The 25,758-nt window shown below is 53.4% G+C and overlaps 1 protein-coding gene across 1 annotated transcript in view; it reads left to right on the forward strand.

Moving 5' to 3' along the window:
- The window catches only part of WHRN (whirlin), a 1,326,895-nt gene that overhangs the window by 518,938 nt on the left and 782,199 nt on the right, over nucleotides 1-25,758 (forward strand). Inside the window, exon 2 of the mRNA XM_069609683.1 lies at nucleotides 19,011-19,232. Coding sequence (XP_069465784.1) covers nucleotides 19,011-19,232 — 222 coding nt within the window. The remainder of the gene's footprint in view (nucleotides 1-19,010; nucleotides 19,233-25,758) is intronic.

Here is a 25,758-nt window from a genome sequence, read left to right on the forward strand (position 1 = left end):
CATATCATGACATGCATGAAACCAATGAGATAATACCACACATCGAAGTATGAAGAAAAAAATGTATTAAAAGCAACATGAATTGAATTAAAATCAAACAAACAACAATGGGAATAAAAAAAGAAAAGCTGCATGTCCATAAAATAATGAAAAAGAAGAAATCATAATCCAAAGGAAAGGTGTCCAAAGTCACAGTCCAACAAAGCAAATCGAAGGGAAAACCGAAAGTGAAAACCATTGCTCCATGAGGAAATCCAAAAAAAAGAGATGAATCCAATAGTGAACTATATACAGATGAACAATCCAGGGTCCATGATCCCAACTGAAGAAATGAAACCTAAAAATACTACCTAATGAAAAAACTATTTACAGAAACGTGGTGCATTGTCCAAGTGCAACCAAAATAAAAAAAAAAACAAAGGAAACCTAACACTATCTAACTATTTACAAGGGCAGCGGGCTAGTCCGACGGCTCACTTTTGGATGTCCCGGGCCAGGGCATCATCGAACTCCTGCTCAATGTCCCGGAGGCAGTCCTCTTCCATGGCCCCGAGGGTTCGCAGGGACGACGACATGTTCTCCTCCAAATCCCTGCGAATTGCCTTGAGGCACTCGGCCCGCCTCAGGGCCCTCCGCATGGAGTTCTCCGCCCTTACCATCGTGAACCATGCCTCTTCTGCCCGCTGCCGCTCCGCATCTATGGCATGGCCTAACCGCTGCCACACGGAAGACACTTCCCGTCCTGGGTCCTCCTGCTCTCTGGCCGATGCCTGCCCCTGCGATGGCGAAGGCCCCGAGCCATCGTGGCTCCCACCTTGTTGCTGCTGCTGCTGTGCCTCTGCCCGTGCCCTGGCTCTTGCTGCCTGTACATCCTCCTCCGGCTGGGGTGCAGTTGTTAAGGTGGCCACCCCTGCTGGACGTCCGACTCCCGGCTGCGGCAGGGATGTGTCCTCCACCAGCCTGGCCGTAGGGTCAGAGGCAGCTCCACAGGGCACCCAGGTGACACATGGGTGGGAAGATGGCACCGAGTATGACTGGCGCATAGGGGGTTCAGTTGAGGAGGGGGTCGGAACAAGGCCCAGCAAACGGAGGAATCCGGCCCTGGTGACCTGTCCCAGTAGGTTGACGTGGTCAACGAGCCATTCAAGACGACATGCAGTCTCCCCATGAAAAGACTGCATTTCGCCTCGCATGGCCCGTTGACGCAACACCACACCACCCAGGACAGGCTCAACCCGGTCCCGGATAGCCACGTCCACAGGCAGAGGAAGGCCAGTTGTCGTAATCTCATCCCCTCCCTGAAAACAGGTCTGGACGTAGGTATCCCTGCTGGTGCAAGATGATGCAGTCACAGGATCGGGGACAGGATTACACACAGGCACCTCCGCGGCGGCCTGTGCTGCCTCCTGTCCCTGCCCCTGCACTGCACCACTAGCACCAGTGGAATCCCCACCTCCAGACCCCGTCTCTGTCCCTTGCACGGCCTCCTCCTCCACCAAACCCCCCACCAACCTGGATGACTCCGTGCCATCTTCCTCCGTCGGACCCTGTGGGGTCTCAGCTGCCCCTTCTGCTGCCGAGGAGTCCAACTCCGACCTCCGCCTCTTGGACCTCCCCTCGGCAGCTGCGACCTGGGACGCGGCACCGGACTCCTCACTCCCCGATGAGATGACAACCTGGGAGGGGGGCCGGGCCTTGCGGGTCCGGTTGGCGGTGCGATCCCTGCCGCTGTTCTCCACAGCACCCTCCCCGCCCTCTTCATCAGTCGACGCTGCAGACAGGGAGAGATAGGACACAGGCATCAGGGCACTGTACAATGGATGCATACACACATGACAGTTGCACACGAGTGTCATTGTCACATTTCAGACATGGCATCACAATCCCCAACACACATGTCATTTCAAATCACACACATGAGCTATTCCACAGCCATATCACAACAGCCAGCACCATCCATACACATACAACAGCATGAGCAGGCAAAGGTGAGCCAGACATCACATGAGACACAGGGAGTGCACTAGACATGCACACACGCCACCACACTTACATGCATGTGTACACCTCCACCAAGTGTCGCAGTGATGAGATCGGCGTCCATGTCACATCTGGCAATCAGTCTTCTACATATCAGTCTCACATGCATCCATGTTGCATGACAGTTGCACACTTGTCAGATACACATACATGCACATGTACACAGTGCAGATACATGCAGCTGGAACCAACATCCATGTGTGACACCACAACCTTGACAACTGACATACACAGTCATTCAAACATGTGTGCCCACACATCTGCATTTGGCCTGCGTCTCACACATGAAAGGACTCGCATGTGTCAGCCTCACGGCCCTGTACATACACATCCATACATGGCCCTACAAAACCACATGTGCAACCTGCACACTACTGGCACACCACCACACGCACAGCTTCCAATCAGTATGCGTGTACACTTACCGCTCGGCTCCAGGCTGGTGTGCCTCTCAAGGACATGGACGTGGAGCGCTGGGCATACGCGTTCCAGGACCCTCATTTGGTCTTCCGACAGGTGGCCCCGGCGCCCCTTAGCATCCGCTGCATTCAAGAGGCGCCGGGCCTTGTTAAGGGTCCTGGACCTGAAGTCCTCCCAGCGCTTCTTGACATGATGGAATTCGCGGACTGCCACCCTCTCCGCGTTGATGGCAGTCATGATGTCCGTCCAGATCCTGGTCCGTCCTTCCTTGTCGGCGCGCGACCTTCCGAAGAGGGCATCATACTGCCCCAGGACTTGCTCCACCAGCACAACAACTTCGGTGGCAGTGAAGCTGGTGGCCCTCTGCCTCTCTGGCTGGGGGTTGCCAGTGCCGCCAGATGGTGTAGTGCTGGAAATGGCAACCCCAGAGGCAGGAGTGGGTGGGCAACTGGGTCCTGGGGCTGGGCTGTGGAGCGATGGAATCCCAGTCGGGAGTCTTCGGTTCCAGCAGGGGTGGTCACAGCAACAGCATCCCTGGCTGACATGCAGGCAGCAAATGGCAGGGCACGTGGGCAGCAGGCAATCAGGCAGCAGCAGATGGCAGGTGGGAGCGTGCTCGGGGCTCTGGGGGGCAGTAATTTGGCCTTCGGGGCAGGAGCGTGGTCTTCCGTGTGTGAACACGTGGCCAGCTTGATACGGAGTGATTTGGCAAAATCTTTCACGTCAGCGTGTAATTCGAGGAAAGGCCCTTAGCGCGTAAGCGCGTCAGAGCACGTACGCGATTTCATTTGACCAAAGGCCCTTAGCGAGTAAGCGCGTCTGTGACGTGACACACGCGGGTGTTTCCCTCATAGCACGTGATGACAGAGCACACGTAGAAAAGCTGCATGTCCGAGTGTCAGCGCGTGTAATTGGAGGAAAGCGCGCGTACACGTGTAAGTGACATCTACATGTGGGCTGGTTTAAAAGGTACGTGAAGAAACGCCATTTCCTTGTACGTGCTTTTTGTGGAGAGCGAGTGGGTGGATTCTGTACTTCTTGTCGGTTCACACGCGATTACTTCACATCGTTTTAAGTTCGTACTCCCTGTTACCTCTGATAGCTTTCATTTTTCTACTTTTTTTGGGCCTGTTTCCTCAAACAGTGTTCACTTCTCCTTATGTCCTGTCTCCTCAGACAGCGCACATTTCTTCTTTTGGCGGGGGTGTTGCCAACGCGCACACGCGCGTATTTTTCACGTTCGTTTTCCAGGCAGACGGTGAGTTCCGCACGTACTTAGCAACTGTGCTTGCCCCGTGTGTCGCGTAACCCTTCAGAGGTCATTGTAGGCTGTGTGTATCAGGCGTACGCTTATTTTTGTGTTTCTGGATGCCACAGCGTAGTGCGGGTTCATTTTCCCACACATGTGGTCTACGAGGGGTTGGTGCACGTTTATTTTTGTTTTTGGGCTGCCTGTGCATTGCGTGACCCGTCATCTTCCCCCAGGGGTCACAGCGAGCCTTGTTAGAGCACTAGGGTATGAATTCCATCTAGTACCCTACCCCTTTGACCCCCAATTGCCCAGGACAATAGTTTACTGCTCCTCCCATACGCACAACAACATCACTGCCATGGTTGGGAGGCGACCAAGCGGTAAGGGAGGCAAAGCTGGCCGACCTTCAAAAGGTGGACATGGTGGGCGCGGTAAGGGACGTGCCCAGTATTTGCAGGGTGCCCCTATACCCCCATGTGTGGAGGACCAATCAGGGACACCCATGACCCCCCCATGGTTGAGGGAAACGTGGCTGAGACCATCCTAGCTCAGCCCTTGTTGGACCAGCCCATTGTGGCACCTGACCTGACACAGGATGTCTCCCTGGCTGACTTCCAGGTCAGCAAGTCTAAGCCACATGTGGCAATGCAAATTGTCACCAAGCCACGTGGATCTGGGGCAGCTATGTCATCTGCTGCCTCAAGTATGCAGGGTGGTGAGGCTGCAGGGGCAGCTGCAGCTCCATCCGCCCCAGCTCTGACTCTCCCAGCCAGGACAGTGTCGGTCCTGGTCCATCATACTGATGTTCCCCCTGCCAACATCACACTTCAGACTATGCCTGCACCAAGTCCTATGGTCAATGTGCATTCGCACACTCCAACAACCCAGTCCACCGGTGATTCTGCCCCTACTGACCAGAGCGGCGTTAGCCACTCTGGCTCCGCTCCACCTTCTAAAAAGAGGAAGAAGTGTGCTCTGGCACGACAGGCTGAGACCCCAGGCACGGCTACACACTCCGGTACCTCAAGGAAGCCTTGCTTCAATGATTCAGAACTTAATGCACTTGTGAGCTATGTGTTGCAACATAGCCACGAAATGGTGGTGACTGCAGGGTCCAAGACCACACATGGTCAATGTAAGGCACACTGGCAGACCATCGACAACCACATAAGTGCCCTTGGATTTGTGAGGCGCTCAGCTGGTGATTGCTACAAGCGGTGGAACGACCTGAAACACAGAGCAAAGGACAAGCTGGCCTCAAGTCATGCCGCTGCTCTGGTGACTGGCGGTGGGTCTCCACAAGAGGACAACAAACTCACTGAACATGAGTCTGTTGCTGGGACCTTCGTCCCAGAGGAACAGATCCGAGGTGTGGGAGAACTACCCGATTATGACACATTGTCCGGTGAGTGCCCATGCGTGTGTGTGTAATGCATGTGTATGTTGTTTGGGTGACAGGTTCTGATTGAGTGCCAGGTGAGGGTGTGCGTGACTGAGTAGTATGGGTCACCCATGTGCTTCATCCAAAACATTCTGCGGCCTTGAATTTGGGTGTAACACTATCCCTTCTGCCCACAGTAGTAATTTAAGCGCAACATTACGGCAGTTGCCCTTGAGGTGGCATCATGCAACAACATTGTATTTTTCAGTGTTCCTTTACGCTAATTGTTTCAATTCTCCCACTTTTGCAACACATTCCTCAGCCCTATTGTGACATATGTGACATGCTTCTGTCATTGAAGAACCCTACATTGGCCCACATGTGTCCCCTTGGTAGTTGAATGATTTGACCATTCAGGCTGAATGAGTATTGTCCTGATCACATGATGTTTTTGGGCCTGTTTGAATGTGGAACATGCTAGTTGTTTCCTGTCATGTTGAAGTGCACAACCATTGATGTGTACATGGCCCTGCAATCACTGTATTTTTGTACACTGGATGTGTTGCAGTGTTGCAGTGTGTGGCACATGGCGTATCTTTTCACACTATGTGGCATTTTTCATCTCTTCATGTCCATCTCACATGGATGGGTGATAGTACTCATTCACTGACATATGGATGTACTTGTGGAATGTACCATGGCTATGGTACATGCCATCTGTGTGATGGCATGTGTCATTTATATGTATAGGACATGCCACTCACAGGCCAATGTGTGATGGCAGTGCTACCCAGCATGCAGCAAATGTGTTGCTCTTCCATCTTGGTGTCATCAGTGTCAGTGTTGGTTAGTCAGCCTTTGGCGGTTACGGGTGCAGGGTCACACTCCACAACATCTGATCCTGTTCCTGGGCCAGAAGATCAGAGGGGGAATGCAGTCCTGCAGCCTCAGGCAGTGCCGGCACCGCAAGGCGCAGATCGCCTTGCCCCAAACAGGTGTGGTGCCCGCCGACGCGGTGGCCGTACGCCACCAGGTAATACTGCATGGGGACAATCCATTTACGGTATGGCAACCCAACAGGCAGCATCAGTTGAGATGATGGTTCAAGCAATGGAGGGGGTGGCCATTTCTATTGTCCCCCCTGAAAGGCAGATGGAGCGACTACAGCAGGCAACAGACTCGATTTGCCAATCACACAGGGAGGACATGTTGGCATCCAACAGAGACAGACGGGCGGCACTGGAGACTCTACGCCAATCGATATCAATAGAGTCCCAGGGAAGCCCTGAGGGTAGATCTCATCACCTCAGGGAGACTCTTGTTGACCTTGAGACTTCCACTAACTTGAGGACAGAACAGCAGCTGGAGCGGCTCACACGTTCGCTCTTAGTTGAGATGCTGGCAACTCGTGAGGAGAACCGGGCATCACGTCAGGTGCTGCATGGGGATCTCCACACTATAATCCTCCAGATCGAGACCTTCCACACCCGCATACTTGCTGCCATGGAGGACCATACCAGGGCTTTGCGTGGGCTGCCTCCCATAGCACCACCACCTCCTGTGGCTGCAGCAGAGGGTAATGAGCGACAGCAGCAGTTCTCCCACATTGGCATAGCGGTGCAGGCCATGGAGGTGTTTTTTTTTTCCCAACATCCTCACAGGCGGCTGTTGGTGCGCACCTTGTCCTCGGACCTCCTGGGTGCCCCCCCCCATCCCCCACATGGCCATTTTTGATATTTGATTTTTTGATTTTTGATTTTTGATTTTTGATTTTGATTATTTTTTAACAGTGTGTTGCCTTGTGTGGCTCCCGTGGGCATCCACTGTATTCCGGCTGGGCACATGCAGGCTTGTCCTGAGTTTGGGTTCGATGCTTGGGTTCGTGAGACACACACCCCTCCTGCTTCCCGTTTCCATGGGCTTGCAAAGGGTGTGACCAAGTGACAGTGATGTACACAGTGATGTTGGGCTCCCATGAGCTGTGTGGGCAGTCTGTAGTCAATACTGTGTAGACATTCCTTGTGTATATTGTTGTTGTATTGTACACTGCATGTTGGAATTATGTATGCTTCAGCTTCCATGTCTCCCTCTGAATTTGCAGGTTCATTCCTCATGTCTTCACAAGGCCGTCTACTTTGGAGATGGAGTTCATGTTGTATGCAGTACACAGACAAGTTTTGAAGCCTGCAAGACTACAGTTGGAAGGGGGCGATGTGGTGGCATATTCAGGTTGTAAGACTACGACTACTTTAACTTAGTACTGTCATGTTTTAGTTCTGTTTGAGCTTGTGTAGCTGCATTGTATTGTTGGTAAGTATTTGGTCATGTGTGTTGTTAGTTCAACATTACTGGGAGCATATTGTGTGTGGCCAGTTTCCATTAGGGACACTGTACTTTGTGACACTTGTGTCAGGTTTTTGGGATTGCTTTGTTTGCTCTCACATAGCATGACATGCCATGGTGTGTTGGGTGGTGGTGCTGGGGAGGGGTTGGGTGACATGGCACTATTCTCATGTTGTATTTTGCAAGGGGGTAATGCATTTAGCAGCATATGTGTCTTTTGTTGACACAGCATTGGTGGTGTTTCTGTAGGTAGGGATGCACACATTGTGACACTTCCAGGTGACCAATCTCAGACTGGTATGGTTGTGACAGTTGACTGTCCCTTGTGTCATCATCGATTGTCAGCTGGTATGTGGCAGGGCTGTGTGCACTCCACAGGGGTGTGATTCTAAGTGAAGTAATTAGCCACCAGCTGCGTTCGGGCTGCCTCACCCCGTGCCCTTTCCCCTCCCATGCGCAGCGGGCGTGCATGTGGTTGGGGATGTGGGGGCACCACCACGTCCACCGGCAGGCCCCGGTGTGTTGCAACATTGTACAGGACACATGCTGCCACTATGTTCCTGCACACTACTGGGGGAGCGTATAACAGCTGCCTGCCAGAACGGTCAAGGGAGCGAAAGCGTGACTTGAGCACTCCGAATGTGCGCTCCACTATGCCCCGGGTTGCAATATGGGCTGTGTTGTATTTTACCTCGGGTGGCGTGGTGGGGTTCCGAATTGGCATCATCATGTGGGTGCTCAGAGGGTAGGCACTGTCCACTGGGGAGGTGGTGATGTGTATCATTAGTAGGGTTGTGACATTACTCAGTATCTGGCATGCATGCATGCATGTGCTGTGGCATTTATACTCACCGAGCAGCCATGTATCGCCATGCCGCCAAGCTTCTAGGTCCCGGTTTAGGGTTGACATTCTGTAAATGAAACTGTCGTGGGTGGACCCTGGAAAGTTGGCATATACTGAGGTGATGATTCCCTTGGCATCACATACTACCTGGACATTGATGGAATGCCAGTGCTTGCGGTTTCTATAGATGTGCTCTGATGCCCTGGGGGGGATGTAGAGCCACATGGGTGCAATCAATGGCACCTAGGACTTTGGGGAATTGTGCCACCCTGTAGAAATCCTGGGCGGCAGCCTGCCTTTCTGCAGGTGTTCTGGGCAGGTATATGTGCCTGGGGACTGATGGGCATGCAGTCATGATGGCCAAGACCTGGTGTAGGCAGCGTGACTGCGTGGCCTGTGACACCCCCCCCACTATGGCACTTGTCCACTGAAATGATCCGGTGGCCAAAAAGTGCAGTACATTGAGGACCTCATCCAGGGGGCTGAGTTCTTGGGAGCAGAGGGTGGGTGATGTGAGGTCATCCTCCCACTCACTGACCAGGTCGAGTATTATGTGAGGTGGAAACCTGTACCTCCCATACACCTGGTCATCAGGCATGCCAAAAAGGCTGGTTCTGGGTGTAAAAATTCTGGGCCTGACTATCCTCCTCCTGCGGTATCCCACGACCACTGCTGCTAGGAACGGTATGTTCATCCTGGCGTCTGAGCTTGTTTGTTGTTTGCGCGCACTTTTATGCTGCGCGGGTCCACGTATGCCTGCTTCCTGCTGGCCTATGTGTTTCTGGATTTGCGCGTCTTTTTTGGTGCACGCATGTGGGCGTTCCGCGCATTTACCTCCTGTATTTCCCCGCCCACCCCAGTAATACACGTACCCCGCTCGCCCAGGCCCAATCACGTGTAAAACTTCCCGCGAGCCCCTGAAGTAGATGTACCTCACTCACCCAGGCACAATTGTGTGTTAAACTTCCCGCGAACCCATGAAGTACACGTACCCCGCTCACCCAGGCACAATCGCATGTAAAACTTCCCGCGAGCCCCTGAAGTACACGTACCCCGCTCGCCCAGGCATAATCGTGTGTGAAACTTCCCACGCACCCTGAAATACACGCTATTTTTGACACAGCGGGTGTCGGTGTTTGTCGCTTACCCCTTTGCACATCATTTGTCCTAGAGGGCCACAGTATGGGACATTCATCAGAGCTGTATATACAGGCTTTTTGTTAGCGCAAATTCTTTTAATGCGCAGGGACGCTTCGTGTGGCGGACCTGTGTTGATGTACATAGTTGACTTTTGGTTTGTGTTATGAGATAGCCATTTCACTGCTGGGGGGTGGGTGTGCAAGGGGACATGAGTGGGGGCCTGCTGGCAGGTGCCCCTCAGTGCTGGGGGCTGGGTGTGCAAGGGGACATGAGTGGGGGCCTGCTGGCAGGTGCCCCTCAGTGCTGGGGGGTGGTGGTGCAAGGGGACATGAGTGGGGGCCTGCTGGCAGGTGCACCTCAGTGCTGGGGGGTGGGGGTGCAAGGGGACATGAGTGGGACATGAGTGGGGGCCTGCTGGCAGGTGCCCCTCAGTGCTTGGGGTGGGGCTGCAAGGGGACATGTTGGGGTCTGCTGGCAGGTGCCCCTCAGTGCTGGGGGGGTGGGTGTGCAAGGGGACATGAATGGGGGCCTGCTGGCAGGTGCCCTGCACTGCTGGGGGGTGGGGGTGCAAGGGGACATGAGTGGGGCCCTGCTGGCAGGTGCCCTGCACTGCTGGGGGGTGGGGGTGCAAGGGGACATGAGTGGGACATGAGTGGGGGCCTGCTGGCAGGTGCCCCTCAGTGCTGGGGGTTGGGGTGCAAGGGAACATGAGTGGGGGCCTGCTGGCAGGTGCCCTGCACTGCTGGGGGGTGGGGTGCAAGGGGACATGAGTGGATCATGAGTGGGGGCCGGCTGGCAGGTGCCCTGCGATGCTGGGGGGTGGGTGTGCAAGGGGACATGAGTGGGACATGAGTGGGGGCCTGCTGGCAGGTGCCCCTCAGTGCTGGGGGGTGGGTGTACAAGGGAACATGAGTGGGGGCCTGCTGGCAGGTGCCCTGCACTGCTGGGGGGTGGGTGTGCAAGGGGACATGTGGGGGTCTGCTGGCAGGTGCCCCTCAGTGCTGGGGGTTGGGGTGCAAGGGAACATGAGTGGGGGCCTGCTGGCAGGTGCCCTGCACTGCTGGGGGGTGGGGTGCAAGGGGACATGAGTGGATCATGAGTGGGGGCCGGCTGGCAGGTGCCCTGCACTGCTGGGGGGTGGGTGTGCAAGGGGACATGAGTGGGACATGAGTGGGGGCCTGCTGGCAGGTGCCCCTCAGTGCTGGGAGGTGGGTGTACAAGGGAACATGAGTGGGGGCCTGCTGGCAGGTGCCCTGCACTGCTGGGGAGTGGGTGTGCAAGGGGACATGAGTGGGACGTGAGTAGGGGCCTGCTGGCAGGTGCCCCTCAGTGCTGGGGGGTGGGGGTGCAAGGGGACATGAGTGGGGGCCTGCTGGCAGGTGCCCCTCAGTGCTGGGGGGTGGGGGTGCAAGGGGACATGAGTGGGGGCCTGCTGGCAGGTGCACCTCAGTGCTGGGGGGTGGGGGTGCAAGGGGACATGAGTGGGACATGAGTGGGGGCCTGCTGGCAGGTGCCCCTCAGTGCTTGGGGTGGGGCTGAAAGGGGACAAGTGGGGGTCTGCTGGCAGGTGCCCCTCAGTGCTGGGGGGGTGGGTGTGCAAGGGGACATGAATGGGGGCCTGCTGGCAGGTGCCCTGCACTGCTGGGGGGTGGGGGTGCAAGGGGACATGAGTGGGGCCCTGCTGGCAGGTGCCCTGCACTGCTGGGGGGTGGGGGTGCAAGGGGATATGAGTGGGACATGAGTGGGGGCCTGCTGGCAGGTGCCCCTCAGTGCTGGGGGTTGGGGTGCAAGGGAACATGAGTGGGGGCCTGCTGGCAGGTGCCCTGCACTGCTGGGGGGTGGGGTGCAAGGGGACATGAGTGGATCATGAGTGGGGGCCGGCTGGCAGGTGCCCTGCACTGCTGGGGAGTGGGTGTGCAAGGGGACATGAGTGGGACATGAGTGGGGGCCTGCTGGCAGGTGCCCCTCAGTGCTGGGGGGTGGGTGTACAAGGGAACATGAGTGGGGGCCTGCTGGCAGGTGCCCTGCACTGCTGGGGGGTGGGTGTGCAAGGGGACATGAGTGGGACGTGAGTGGGGGCCTGCTGGCAGGTGCACCTCAGTGCTGGGGGGTGGGGGTGCCAGGGGACATGAGTGGGACATGAGTGGGGGCCTGCTGGCAGGTGCCCCTCAGTGCTTGGGGTGGGGCTGCAAGGGGACATGAGTGGGGGCCTGCTGGCAGGTGCCCCTCAGTGCTGGGGGGGTGGGTGTGCAAGGGGACATGAATGGGGGCCTGCTGGCAGGTGCCCTGCACTGCTGGGGGGTGGGGGTGCAAGGGGACATGAGTGGGGGCCTGCTGGCAGGTGCCCTGCACTGCTGGGGGGGGGGGTGCCAGGGGACATTAGTGGGACATGAGTGGGGGCCTGCTGGCAGGTGCCCCTCCGTGCTGGGGGGTGGGTGTGCAAGGGGACATGAGTGGGGGCCGGCTGGCAGGTGCCCTGCACTGCTGGGGGGTGGGTGTGCAAGGGGACATGAGTGGGGGCCTGCTGGCAGGTGCCCCTCAGTGCTGGGGGGTGGGTGTGCAAGGGAACATGAGTGGGGGCCTGCTGGCAGGTGCCCTGCACTGCTGGGGGGTGGGTGTGCAAGGGGATATGAGTGAGACATGAGTGTGGGCCTGCTGGCAGGTGCCCCTCCGTGCTGGGGGGTGGGTGTGCAAGGGGACATGAGTGGGGGCCGGCTGGCAGGTGCCCTGCACTGCTGGGGGGTGGGTGTGCAAGGGGACCTGAGTGGGGGCCTGCTGGCAGGTGCCCCTCAGTGCTGGGGGGTGGGTGTGCAAGGGGACATGAGTGGGGGTCTGCTGGCAAGTGCCCCTCTGTGCTGGGGGGTGTGGGTGCAAGGGGACATGAGTGGGGGCCTGCTGGCAGGTGCCACTCAGTGCTGGGGGGTGGGTGTGCAAGGGGACATTAGTGGGGGCCTGCTGGCAGGTGCCCCTCAGTGCTGGGGGGTGGGGGTGCAAGGGGACATGAGTGGGACATGTGTGGGGGCCTGCTGGCAGGTGCCCTGCACTGCTGGGGGGTGGGGGTGCAAGGGGACATGAGTGGGGGCCTGCTGGCAGGTGCCCTGCACTAGTGGGGGGTGGGGGTATAAGGGGACATGAGTGGGACATGTGTGGGGGCCTGCTGGCAGGTGCCCTGCACTGCTGGGGGGTGGGGGTGCAAGGGGACATGAGTGGGGGCCTGCTGGCAGGTGCCCTGCACTGCTGTGGTGTGGGGGTGCAAGGGGAGATGAGTGGGACATGCGTGGGGGCCTGCTGGCAGGTGCCCTGCACTGCTGGGGGGTGGGGGTGCAAGGGGACATGAATGGGACATGAGTGGGAGCCTGCTGGCAGGTGCCCTGCACTGCTGCGGGGTGGGGGTGCAAGGGGACATGAGTGGGACATGAGTGGGGGCCTGCTGGCAGGTGCCCTGCACTCCTGGGGGGTGGGGGTGGAAGGGGACATGAGTGGGGGCCTGCTGGCAGGTGCCCTGCACTGCTGGGGGGTGGGGGTCCAAGGGGACATGAGTGGGGGCCTGCTGGCAGGTGCCCTGCACCGCTGGGGGGTGGGGTTGCAAGGGGACATGAGTGGGACATGAGTGGGGGCCTGCTGGCAGGTGCCCCTCAGTGCTGGGGGGTGGGGGTGCAAGGGGACATGATTGGGGGCCTGCTGGCAGGTGCCCCTCAGTGCTGGGGGTTGGGGGTGCAAGGGGACATGAGTGGGGGCCTGCTGGCAGATGCCCTGCACTGCTGGGGGTTGGGGGCGCAAGGGGACATGAGTGGGACATGAGTGCGGGCCTACTGGCAGGTGCCCCTCAGTGCTGGGGTCTGGGTGTGCAAGGGGACATGAGTGGGGGCCTGCTGGCAGGTGCCCTGCACTGCTGGGGGGTGGGGGTGCAAGGGGACATGAGTGGGGGCCTGCTGGCAGGTGCCCTGCACGGCTGGGGGGTGGGAGTGCAAGGGGACATGAGTGGGACATGAGTGGGGCCTGCTGGCAGGTGCCCCGTAGTGCTGGGGGGTGTAGGTGCAAGGGGACATGAGTGGGGGCCTGCTGGCCGGTGCCCTGCACTGCTGGGGGGTGAGGGTGCAAGGGAACATGAGTGAGACATGAGTGGGGGCCTGCTGGCAGGTGCCCCTCAGTGCTGGGGGGTGGGGGTGCAAGGGGACATGAGCGGGACATGAGTGGTGGCCTGTTGGCAGGTGCCCTGCACTGCTGGGGGTGGGGGTGCAAGGGGACATGAGCGGGACATGAGTGGGGGCCTGTTGGCAGGTCCCCTTCAGTGCTAGGGGGTGGGGGTGCAAGGGGACATGAGTGGGACATGAGTGGGGGCCTGCTGGCAGGTGCCCCTGCACTGCTGGGGGGTGGGTGTGCAAGGGGACATGAGTTGGACATGAGCGGGGGCCTGCTGGCAGGTGCCCTGCACTGCTGGGGGGTGGGGGTGCAAGGGGACATGAGTGGGACATGAGTGGGGGCCTGCTGGCAGGTCCCCTTCAGTGCTGGGGGGTGGGGGTGAAAGGGGACATGAGTGGGACATGAGTGGGGGCCTGCTGGCAGGTGCCTCTCAGTGCTGGGTGGTGGGGGTGCAAGGGGACATGAGTGGGGGCCTGCTGGCAGGTGCCCCTCAGTGCTGGGGGTGGGTGTGCAAGGGGACATGAGTGGGGGCCTGCTGGCAGGTGCCCCTCAGTGCTGGGGGCTGGGTGTGCAAGGGGACATGAATGGGGGCCTGCTGGCAGGTGCCCTGCACTGCTGGGGGTGGGGGTGGAAGGGGACATTAGTGGGGGCCTGCTGGCAGGTGCCCTGCACTGCTGGGGGGTGGGGGTGCAAGGGGACATGAGTGGGACATGAGTGGGGGCCTGCTGGCAGGTGCCCCTCAGTGCTGGGGGGTGGGGGTGCAAGGGGACATGAGTGGGGGCCTGCTGGCAGGTGCCCTGCACTGCTGGGGGGTGGGGGTGCAAGGGGACATGAGTGGGACATGAGTGGGGGCCTGTTGGCAGGTGCCCCTCAGTGCTGGGGGTGGGTGTGCAAGGGGACATGAGTGGGGACCTGCTGGCAGGTGCCCTGCACTGCTGGGGGTGGGGTGCAAGGGGACATGAGTGGGGGCCTGCTGGCAGGTGCCCTGCACTGCTGGAGGGTGGGGGTGCAAGGGGACATGAGTGGGGGCCTGCTGGCAGGTGCCCTGCACTGCTGGGGGTGGGGGTGCAAGGAGACATGAGTGGGGACCTGCTGGCAGGTGCCCTGCACTGCTGGGGGGTGGGGGTGCAAGGGGACATGAGTGGGACATGAGTGGGGGCCTTCTGGCAGGTGCCCTGCACTGCTGGGGGGTGGGGGTGGAGGGGGTCATGCGTTGGTGATCAGTAGTGCAAGCTGACATGTGGCTTGGCTGGGGGGCATGCCCATGGTGGATGGGCTGCCTGCGGGACATGACCAGGAGTGCAGGGTAGTCCCCTGTGGTGTGAGCTGCCTGCAGGGGCCGTGGAGGGTGTAGAGGGAACACCTGGGAGGACCCACACTGCCAATTCACGTATAGGACTCCCCTGCACCCCAGATATACACGTACCCCACTCGCACATGGCCTGTCATGTGTGAAACTTCCCGCGCACCTCCGAAATACACGTACCCCGCTCGCCCAAGGCCAATCGCGTGTGAAACTTCCCACGCACCCCAGATTTATACGTACCTAGGCCAATCGCATGTGAAACTTCATGCGAACCCCAGGAATACACGCACCCCACTCGCACAGGGCCTATCGCATGTGAAACTTCCCGCGAACCCCAGATTTACACGCACCCCGCTCGCCCAAGGCCAATCGCGTGTGAAACTTCCCGCGCACCCCCGAAATACATGCACACGCTATTTTTGACACAGTGGGTGTTCGTGTTTGTCGCGTACCCCTTTGCACGTCATTTGTCCTAGAGGGTCACAGGATGGGACAATCATCAGAGCTGTATATACATGCTTTTTGTTAGCGCACATTTTGGTGCACATTTTTTTCATGCGCAGGGACGCTACCGCCTGCCTTCATGTGGCGGACGTGTTTAGGCCTGTGCGCGTCTTCGCCCGTGCGCTTGTTTGCCCTATTCGATTCCATGAATACATGTTGTAGGCGAGCGTGTGGGCGTTCCGTGCACTTGCCTCCTGTACTTCCCGCGTGACGCCCCCATTTTCACGCGTTGTTCCCCATTCCGCGTGTCACACCCCGTGTTATGCCTACTTTTGTTATGTGGGCCGCGCTATGTGCGCTTTCGCTGTGGCCGTAGCGCACGCCGTTAGATGACGTGTGCGCCAGCGTGCGCGACGCAGATTTTCAGCACACATCCCAAATTTTACTCGCGCACGGACTTCCATGAATCGATGTGCGTGGGTTTTGCTGAGATTTTCGCACTTGCACTGCGATTCGCACGGTTTTGCACGCTTGCGCAGGAATTTTCAGCGCACATTAATTCCACGAATCGTCCTCTAAATTGGAAGTGTTGGGTAGCTTTAGATGATTATCTGGGTTCATGTTAAATAAAGAGAAATCTATTCTGTTTCCTCTGGTGGCAATGTGGGAAAGACGGAAACATACGTTCCTGGAATGACAGCGAAGTGGGAATTTTAATCCTTGAGGTATTTGGGAGTGCAAATATTTCATGAAATGAAGGAAACTTTTGTATAAAATATAGTCAGAGCCCTGACGGGTATAGGATATGCAGTGGATTGCTGGAAAGTGTTGCCATTATTGCTGATGGGACGGATAGTGTTGTGTAAGATGGTGATCTTTCCCAGGTTACTGTATTACTTTGTAAATATGCCATACACGATCAAAAGGATATTTATTTTAATTCTGGACACGAAGATGAGGGAACTAGTGTGGGGTACTGGAAGGCACAAAGTAGCATTGGTGACACACTTGCGGTCACTTCAAGATTGAGGGCTTTCACTTCTGGACTATGAATACTTCATGGCGGCCCAACTGCAGGCTGTGCTCTGGGGGGATGAATCCCCACGAGGGGGTGTAGGGCAGCTGCTGGGTACTCTCCCGCGGAATGGGCAGGGAATTGATCTGTTATGGGACCCGATGGGAGAATATACATATAGGGCCTCATTGCGACCCTGGCGTTAAGGGTTTAACAGCGGCGTAAAAAGGTGTTGGCGCCGTTAAACCCTTAACGCCTGATTACGAGGTCGCTTTGCGGGACCCGACCTTAACGGCTGGTTTTTCCAGCCGTTAAAGTAGGGACCCGCAAAGGGACTTTGGTGCTAATAACGGTACTGCAATTTACGGTACCGTTATTAGCGCCTTCCCCATTCCCATTGAGCCCTATGGGGCAAAAATGGGAATGGGGAAGGGCCATGGCGGCATGGGGAATTACCACCCCACCAACCTCGGAATGGGGTGGTAATTCCCCATTCCGCCATGGCGGACACCGGCATGGACCATGGTGCTAATAGCACCATGGTCCTCCGCCTGGGTCGTAATGAGGCCCATAGTGTCCCGGGGAGGTGTGGGGGAAACTTCCTCGTAAGCTCATAGTAGTTTGAATGCATAGCCCCGACCCGCTTTTCAGGTTTGAGGTGATTCTGTTGAAGCATGGACCTAACGATGTTGCGAGGCCAGGGAGGTGTGAGATCTGGGGATTTTTCTCAGAGGGTAAATTGCTCACCTTCGAACAATGGAGGAATAAATATAATATGCAGCAGGGCTCCTTCATTGCATATGCACGGGTGGTAAAAAGGTTGGCAGCGCTGTGGGGTGACATCCGGGAGGATTCCGAGGCTGACCCAGTGCTACCGACGATGCTAACATTGAACGAATATAGAGGGAAAATTTAGTGACTGTATTAGGTGCTTCAGGGAAGGACACCACTATAGGACCTGGGAGTCAAGGCCAAATGGGAGGGAGATGTGGGGTTCACAATATCAGAGAAGGAATGGGTTTACCTATGGGAACAGGTGAAAAATGTGTCAAGGATGCCAGATTCTGGCTGATCCATTTCAATTATTTACATAGGGTATACATGACTCCTTCGAGTCTCCATGATATTAATCAGCAGATGTCTCATTGTTGCCCTCGATGTGGGGGAAGTTTGGTGGGGTTCTGGCGCACGATATGGGACTGCGCAGTAATAATGATTACTGGGAGGAGGTGATGGCTAGGAAATATGCTTTCGTGCATGAGACTTATGAACAGACGCTACCTGTTTGTTTATGGGTACTGGTGCCAGGGCAGGAGAGAGACAAGATTTGGAAAAGGATAGTGCAATTTTTGCTGATATTATATCAATGCAATCACATGAGTGTCCAAAGGGCCCAGAGATAAAAGATTGTATCCAAGATATTCCACAGTAGGGCATGGCAGAGGTGGTTATTTTACACAAAAGGAAGAGTTGGAGGAGGAATGAATTGAATGGATGGATTGGGGTCAAATGTTAAACGAGCTGATGTTGTCGGCAGATTTGAAACTACCCTGAAGGAAGTGGGCGTAGAATGTGTGGTGGATGAAGGGAGGATGGAGGGAGGAAGAGCCAAGGAAATCCTAAATTGAGGGATGTGGAAGACTGTTGAATGGGGGAAGAAACTGAGAGGGGAGGAGGGAGGGAGGGAGGAGGGAGGGGGGAGCAGCGAGAGGCTCAAAGTGGGGGACTGTATGGGAAAGATGGGGGCTGTATTTTCGATCCCTGGGAATGGGTCAGAATGAATCTTGTATGATGATATGTGCTGATAATGCTGTGACCAATCTGTTTGCTGTGATTACACTGCAATATGAAAATAAAAAAACAATTTCCTAAAACATGTTCTATGTTCATATTTAAATACCTAACCTAACTATTTTTGGGGGAATTTTGCTTGTGCTATGTTTGGATCTATATGTTGGACTAGTGCCAAGTTAATAAACCAATATAATATTTTTAAAGTGCAGACTAATAGTACCACTGGAAAATTGGCTGAGCCCATCCTCCCTTTAACTTAGGCCCGTAAAGGATTTTCCAAGTTATGCATGGAATATCCCTGTCACATATAAATCATTTTATTTTGGAATAACGTTTCATTTAAAGTTCAAAAACGACTTCTATAAGGAGATCCTGAAGTTTAAATAGTCTGTATTTATCCTAAATAAATGGATTTACCTAATGTTTCAGAAAGTGTCAGGAATATGTTTTGGAATGTTAATATATAATTCAGCACCTAAATATCTAAAAAAAAATTCTTTCATTTCCAACTAGTTAACAAAGCCAAGACATGCAACCTGTGTTCTCAACGTATCCTAAAAGAATGCTATACTTTGTTAGCCTATATGATAAAATGACCATTCCATACCTAGATCCCCTGAAAGTAGTAGCATGTCATCGTGACATCTTAGTTGTTAGGTTGCCTTTTGTGAATTCGATGAGAAAAGCACCTGATCTTATTAATTGTGCTAAACGTAAAATCAAAATTGCAAACAAGTGGGTGATAGGGGGCTGTCAGTTTGTACTCCTTTGGCTTTTCCTTACCTTTTTCTTGGACATTCTTGTAATGCTCTTGTGGACACCTTTCAAATTATGCTTTTGCCACATCTTGGGTCCTATTATTGTTCTAACTCTCCAAATATTTTGCAGATCCTGAAGGGTGCAAAGAAGTTGGTCCTGTCAGTTCTGTCTGTGGGCCGAATACCTGGAGGCTTTGTTACCAATCACATCTACTCCTGGGTGGACCCACAGGGCCGCAGCATCTCACCACCAACTGGCCTCCCACGGCATCAAAGTGGCTCCCTGGTGAATGCTCAGGAGGGAGGCCGCAGAAGCAACCTTCAACTCCTACAAGACGGAGATGAGAAGAAGGTGAGTGTATTTGACTTGGGTGATAGGGTTGGAAGGTTGGTTGGGATAGATGCAATTGCAGATTTGGTAACATGGGAGCTCTCATACAATTGGTTATTGCTTCACATATCATCAACAGTATGTTCTAACAGTTACATTTACTTGGGGACATATGTTTTATGTTGGTAGTGGCTGAGTAGTGTCTATGTAAATGTGAATTTACTAGCCAAAGATGTCCAGCTCAATGCAGTTTTAATGCTGTAAGTTATAAACCAGGATATCACTCAGTGATGTAGGCACAGTAGGTACAGCAAAAAGCCAAACATATTAAACTGGGCATCACATGTTACTGCTTCAGTTATGCATCATCTGTAGAATGCTCATCTGCCATTGGTATGGCCTTGTAGTGCTTCAACCAGTCTGAGTCGGCTAGCTTGCACAGTTCTGAGTTGCCAGAGGAATGCAGTATCTGAATCTGAAGCGGTAACCCTTCTAGTCTCTTGCTTCCTGCAACTCTTGGTGTCGAGGAGGTAGGGTCTTTCTCTCGAGGTGGCCAGACTGACACCCCAACCAAGTTCACTAGGTTCTCAGTCAGGGCCCCCTCTAAGGTAAATCCAAAAATCCAGAGATGAAACCCACTGGGGTAGAAAACCCCTCCAGGATGATGCACGGGGCCAGCACACTCCGCGTGACTGATATCCAAGCAGAGATTAACAGAATGATGATTCACGGGCCGTTAACAGAGAGAGGCTGATCTACCAGCAGGGGCCACAACCAATGGAACAGGAAAGCAGAGGTTGAATCCGAAGCAGGATCACAAGAGCAAAAAAGAACTAGAGAGCATACGGAAGCACAGAACAAGAAGTTAGAAGGAACACAAAGCCCCAGCAGGAAACGCTAAGGACATCAGAAGCGGGGAACAAGAAGGAGAAGGCCAGCAGAAATGGAGACAGGTCAAGAAGTTAGTGTGAACAGCGCCACTGCAATTTACAGAACGGTTGCGATGCGAGGGCTCTGGCGAATTGCCGGCATTAGTCTTCTGGGTCTGAGCCAACCCGGCTCTGATCAGCCAGCTCAGATCCAGCAGCTAGAGCGTTGCACACGCCTTTCCCACAGAGCGTGACAGTACCACAGAGCGTAGTGAAAGCATTGCGCTCGGCAAGTCATAACAGTCAGATGCTGCAAAATGAATGGCATTGGGATGAAGCTTCACTACAATCCATTGAGGGCATAGGAAGCTAATTGATATGCATCACAGGGCATTGAAGTCATTCAATAGCATAAACGTTGCATTTAAAGGCAAGGGAAGGAATGAGAGGCACAAAATCAAATTGCAACGCATGGGAGGCATGACACTACAATAAAGTAATGTAGGTGTAAATGTAAATGAACAAACATTGAAGGCAATAAGTGCATATAATATATTAAAATCATGGAAGGCTTTAAAGGGACAAGAGGACTAAAAATACATTGAAGGCATAAAACAGCTGAGATGCTACATAGAAGTACCCAAAGCCTGGGCTGTTTTATAAGGCATGGAAGGGATTTAAAATGCATGGAAGGCTTCAGCCATAGAAGTCATAGAAATCAAGGAAGGCATGCAAGCATGGAAGACATACATTGCTTGGAAAATTCAAAAGGGTGTGGAAGGCACAGCAAGACATTTCCTGGCATTGAAGTCACAGAAGGAATTGGTAGGAAGATACTAGTTAACAAGTCAAATAATAATAATAATATTTCAGAAAATATGTTATATATATTTGGGGTTAACAGGTCTGTCTGTTAACCCAGATCATAGGCACTGGACTAAGATTGCCTGTTTTACTACACTACCATGGTGGGAATGTATGCACAGTCTTAAGGCATCACGAAGCAAGACACAGACAACAGATTCAAAGTTCAAACAAAATAATTGTATTACCTTAAATGTCAGGATGTTTTAAGGCCTAAATTGCCATATGCTAAGGTTGGATTTCCTTACCTAAATAAACTGAGGATAGCTTGCCCTCACAACTAAAGCTAAACAATATGTAGGGATGTCAGCAACAAAAGAAATCATGTTCCAAATAAAGTTCTGAGCTTCTTCCAGCTCCCCTTCCCCAAGTTCAAAACAGTTCAAAGAAGGCTTTGGGGTTCCCGCCAGCAAGAAATCACAGTACCAAAAGGGCTTCAGGGTTTCCTTCCCTAAGTTGGCAACACAATTCCAATAAGTCTTGGGGTTCTTTTCCCCTAGTTCAAAAGCAGTTTTCAGGAAAGCCTCGGGTTTCTCTTCCCCAAGAAGATAACACAGCTCCAAAAAGGCCTCAGGGTTCCTTTCCCCAAGGCAACATAACAGTTCACAATGTCTTGGGCTTCCCTTCCCCAAGACCGTAGCTTGTCCAGCTTGCCAACTCACACTTAGTTTCAGTCTCTTGATATTCAAAACCAGTTCCAGGTCAACGTTACACTTCTTCTGATTCCTTAATGGTTTACACAGATGGCTCTCTTCTGCCTTCACTTCAGCAATCTCCTTCATACGTGCAAATTTGTTATCTATATTTCTCCTTGGCTTTCACAGACAAGGTATCCTCTGTCTAGGTGCAGGTGTCGGACCACACAGTCCACCCATTGCAGGTCACACAACCGATAACCCAAGGCTTTCTTGCCCGCACACGATAACCCAAGGCTTTCTTGCCCGCACATGTTTTTCTGTCACTGCACCTTTGCTCTGGTTCACATTCAATTTGGTTTCTCCTTGCCAGTCTCTTGGCTTTGCCACTATGTGGTGTTCTCCTTGCCAGTCTCTTGGCTTTACCAAAGGGTGTTCTTTCATACAATTCACTAATTGGTGCTCATTTTCTTTCAACACATTACTTTCACACTCTTAAGTAATGTTCATTACTTGCTTTTCACTTTTCCCATAAGATACAATCTTTGTCTTTCAAAATTCATTACGTGTGCTTTACGCATGCTTGCATTCCATTTGCAGGCGTATCAAAGTTTTCCTTTAGTTTGGTATTCAATAAGGCTTAATATACTTTCTTTCACTTATAGTTCAACTTTCTCATATTGTTCAACACTACCTCTCACTTTGGGTTCACTTTTAATTGCACATCTCTTTTCATCCATTCGCAATAACATTTGCCCTGTAGTAGCCCCCCCCCCAGGAATACCAGTGTTCCCTCTGATTCACTCACCAGTCTTTGGCGGCTACTCCGGGGGACATCTCTCCTCACTCTGCTCTGTACACACACCTCAGTAGCATTGCAAGCTGTGCTCGCACATTGGAAATCTCTCTGTGGGCTGCCGGCAGCTTTGCTCATGCCTCGCAGATGCTGCTGGTAGCTTGCAGCACTGGGGTCTTTTCCGTGCCCCACAGCTCCGGCAGTGGGCACCCGACCAAGAGGCTCTGACAGCTTTGACCCTCTCATGGCCCGCTCGGGCCTGACCTCGCATTCTCCCCTGGGTAATTGCAGGCACCCTGGCCTCCAGACAGGACCCTTGAAGGCAAGTCCCCGTGTACACTTACGCCAAAAAGCATACAACCCTCTAGGTTAAAAGACCAAGAGATTGCTTGCAAGGATAACAAGGTTTAATTGTACGGAATACAAAAGGTATCAGCAAAGAACTCTGCTGCTCGAGAACATTCTGGGCAAACTTGGTACAAGCAGAAGCTTAAAAGGCTGTACATCATAATCACTATACAGTAAAAACTAGAGTCACTGGTTTGTAAGCCCCTATAAATGGCCCTGTTCCATAGGGGATGCCAGACTATGATTGGTTTTCTTCTCTGCCGTCGGTCTGTTATGATATGATATTTTATTTATATTGCGCTCGTACACAAGTGTTTCAGAGCATGTCTAAGCAAAGGGAGTGGAACAAGGGAGACAAAAACAACGATCTTACTAGGCCCAGTGACATTGAGAATGCGCAAGTGCATGGAAAAGGGTAAAGTGTGTGGAAGGGGGAGAAGTGGAAAGTGCGGAACACAGGAGAGAATAGAATAAATAATAAGTGAAATAAATAAATAAATAAATAAATAAATAAATGCAGGCAATGAAAATTGAAAGTGCAGCCAGCAAGTGGCAAGTGCATGATTAGCCAGATAGTGTATATCTAATAAGTGCAGAAGAAAAGTGGGGGACTTTATGGGTACAGATACAGATCCTAGTGCAAGGTGTGGCCCGGGGGCAGTGCATGAGGGAGGCAGGGTGAGCAGGTACCTGGGCCAGAAGGGCAGAGGGTGGCCAGGTGCACGGTGCCAAGCGAGAGAAAAGATCAGCAGGGGAGACGAGGGGCAAAGGCAGAAGCAAAGAGGAAGGTCTTGAGGTGCTTCCGAAACCAGAGATGGCTCTCATCAAGTTTCAAGGTGGCCAGGAGGCTGTTCCAAAGGGAGGCCTCGGCCAAAGACAGAGATCTGCCCCCAGCTCATTTCTTTGAGAAACAACTGACTCTGATGGAGTTAGAAGTAGAGGAGCGAAGGGCTCAAGAGGGGAGGTATTTACGGAGGGATATTTGAAGTTATTTTGGACCAAGGCCCCAGAAAGCCTTGTGGACAATGCAGAGGGTTTTAAATGTAATCCTTGCATCCACTGGAAGCCCATGAAGAAATTTCAGAGCTGGAGAGATACCATCCCAGGACTGGAGGCCAAGGACAAGTCTTGCATTCCTGTTCGGGATTAATTATAAAGGGCGGAGAGTGTAGGCAGGTAGATTTAGAAAGAGGCTGTTCTCACATGGGCCAGCTGGGCTCATCTCTCCGAGGAGTGAAGGTCAGGTTCCACGTAATTTACAATATCGAGACTGCTATGAAACACTAAGCCTACTACTAGATCATTATAGCATGCACCTGGGAGGCTTGGGAACTGGTGCAAGGGAGAAGGGAGGAAGAAATAAAGTCATGCTGACCCACACATTCTTTGCTTTGTTGATACCACGCCCCTCGCACCCAAGGCATCCACCCTTGTTTTGGTCTATAATGTATCCCTCCCTGTACCTCGCACTACAATGGATGCACTTATGTGGAGAGGTGAAATGGCTGTACCTGCTCTTTTAGGGCTGGGGTCACTCACTATCATAGAATGCAGGGGTTTGTGGTCCAGGTCAATGGTGTGGGCCATCACTCTGGGTATGCTGGGTGGGGTTAGAGGTCTGCTGATATCTTGGTTGTGATGAATGGGCACTGTGAGGAGCCTGGTGTTGTCTCACGGCCGTCAGGGCGCATTCCTCACAGTGATACAGTAATTGCAACAGTGAAGGGACACAGGTAAGCTTCCTTGAGAACTGGTTGTGCGGACTCAACCCGTCTTACAGTTCTGGGCCTACTCAAGTTCCTTCATTGAGCTAACGCTGTGCCGCGCGGCCATGCAAGACTATGCGTCTACCATAACTACAAAATGGCGTCCCTTTCTGTGCGCGCACTGGATCTCTGCATCTATTGTTCCCGCTATATTATATCCGTGCTGAATATCTTAACACGGTTCTTTCCCCCCTGGCACACTACATGGCTACTTATGGATTCGCCTCACTTTAAAGCCTGTAGGGGGGTGGGATAGGCTAATTTCCATCCCAACACCCTCCTCAGTAGCCTCCTTCTTGACCAGATTTCTCTCCTTGCAGGCCTGCTTCTCTCCTGCTGGTCTTCCTTTCCTGCTGGGTCCACCTTTTATGCACCTGTGACCTAGTAACAGGTTGCCGATGCAAGCCCTCAAGTCTCTTTGCCTGCCATAATTACTGGTGTTCTCTAGACATGCCTGACCCTCACAACAATCTTCAGGCCTCTTCCTTGTCTCAGTACCATAGTGGTGTACATGCATGGTAGTATGAACTACTCCTAGTCGCCCCTTCCTCGTCCTAGTACTGGAGTGTCAAGACTGAGGGGAACTGTGCATAAATCTTGATGTTTTTTGTGTTCTTTCAGCCTGATGGTTTCTTAAATCAACATTAGGTGGGTGAGTGTGTTTTTACCTTCCCTAAATAAGAAAACATCCTTCTATCTAGCTTCTTTCTAATGTAAATACATTGCGGGCATTTTCCTGGGTGCTCTTGAAAAGCAGAAAATGGGAACAGATGAAAATATCTGATAAAGGATGTTGGGATACCAATGAAATGGAAATGGAAATGAAATGGAAATGTGGGATACCATGTCTCGCCTGCGGACAGGCTCTCTCCATTCCCCAAGGACCCTCCACCCAGGTGATCCTCCCTTGCATCTCCACCCCCATGGTCACGATCCAAAAGCGATGGCCTTTCCCTGGCCACCTTTCGAAGAGGATCCAAGGGTTGTAGGTGTGAGGATGCCCTCAGGTTTCTCACAGCAGATATCTTACAATGGCGTAACTCAAAGTCAGTGGGACATAAAAGCACACTCACTGTCTTTCCCTTTCATGGCGCACAAACAATGTTTGTTGCAAATGTACTGGTTCAAGTGGCAGGCAAGCTCCATGCTCACCCACATCTCACCAAGTCTCTGTGAATCACATTAACCTTGTTCAGCTTGCTAAAGGTCAACAATCCCTTTTGGTTTAAACGTCAAGTGACTTTGGCATCTTGTAGCCAAGCCATTGAA

This window comes from Ambystoma mexicanum, chromosome 8, assembly GCF_040938575.1.
Source record: "Ambystoma mexicanum isolate Mex_15411 chromosome 8, UKY_AmexF1_1, whole genome shotgun sequence".
NCBI classification, from domain to species: Eukaryota; Metazoa; Chordata; class Amphibia; order Caudata; family Ambystomatidae; genus Ambystoma; species Ambystoma mexicanum.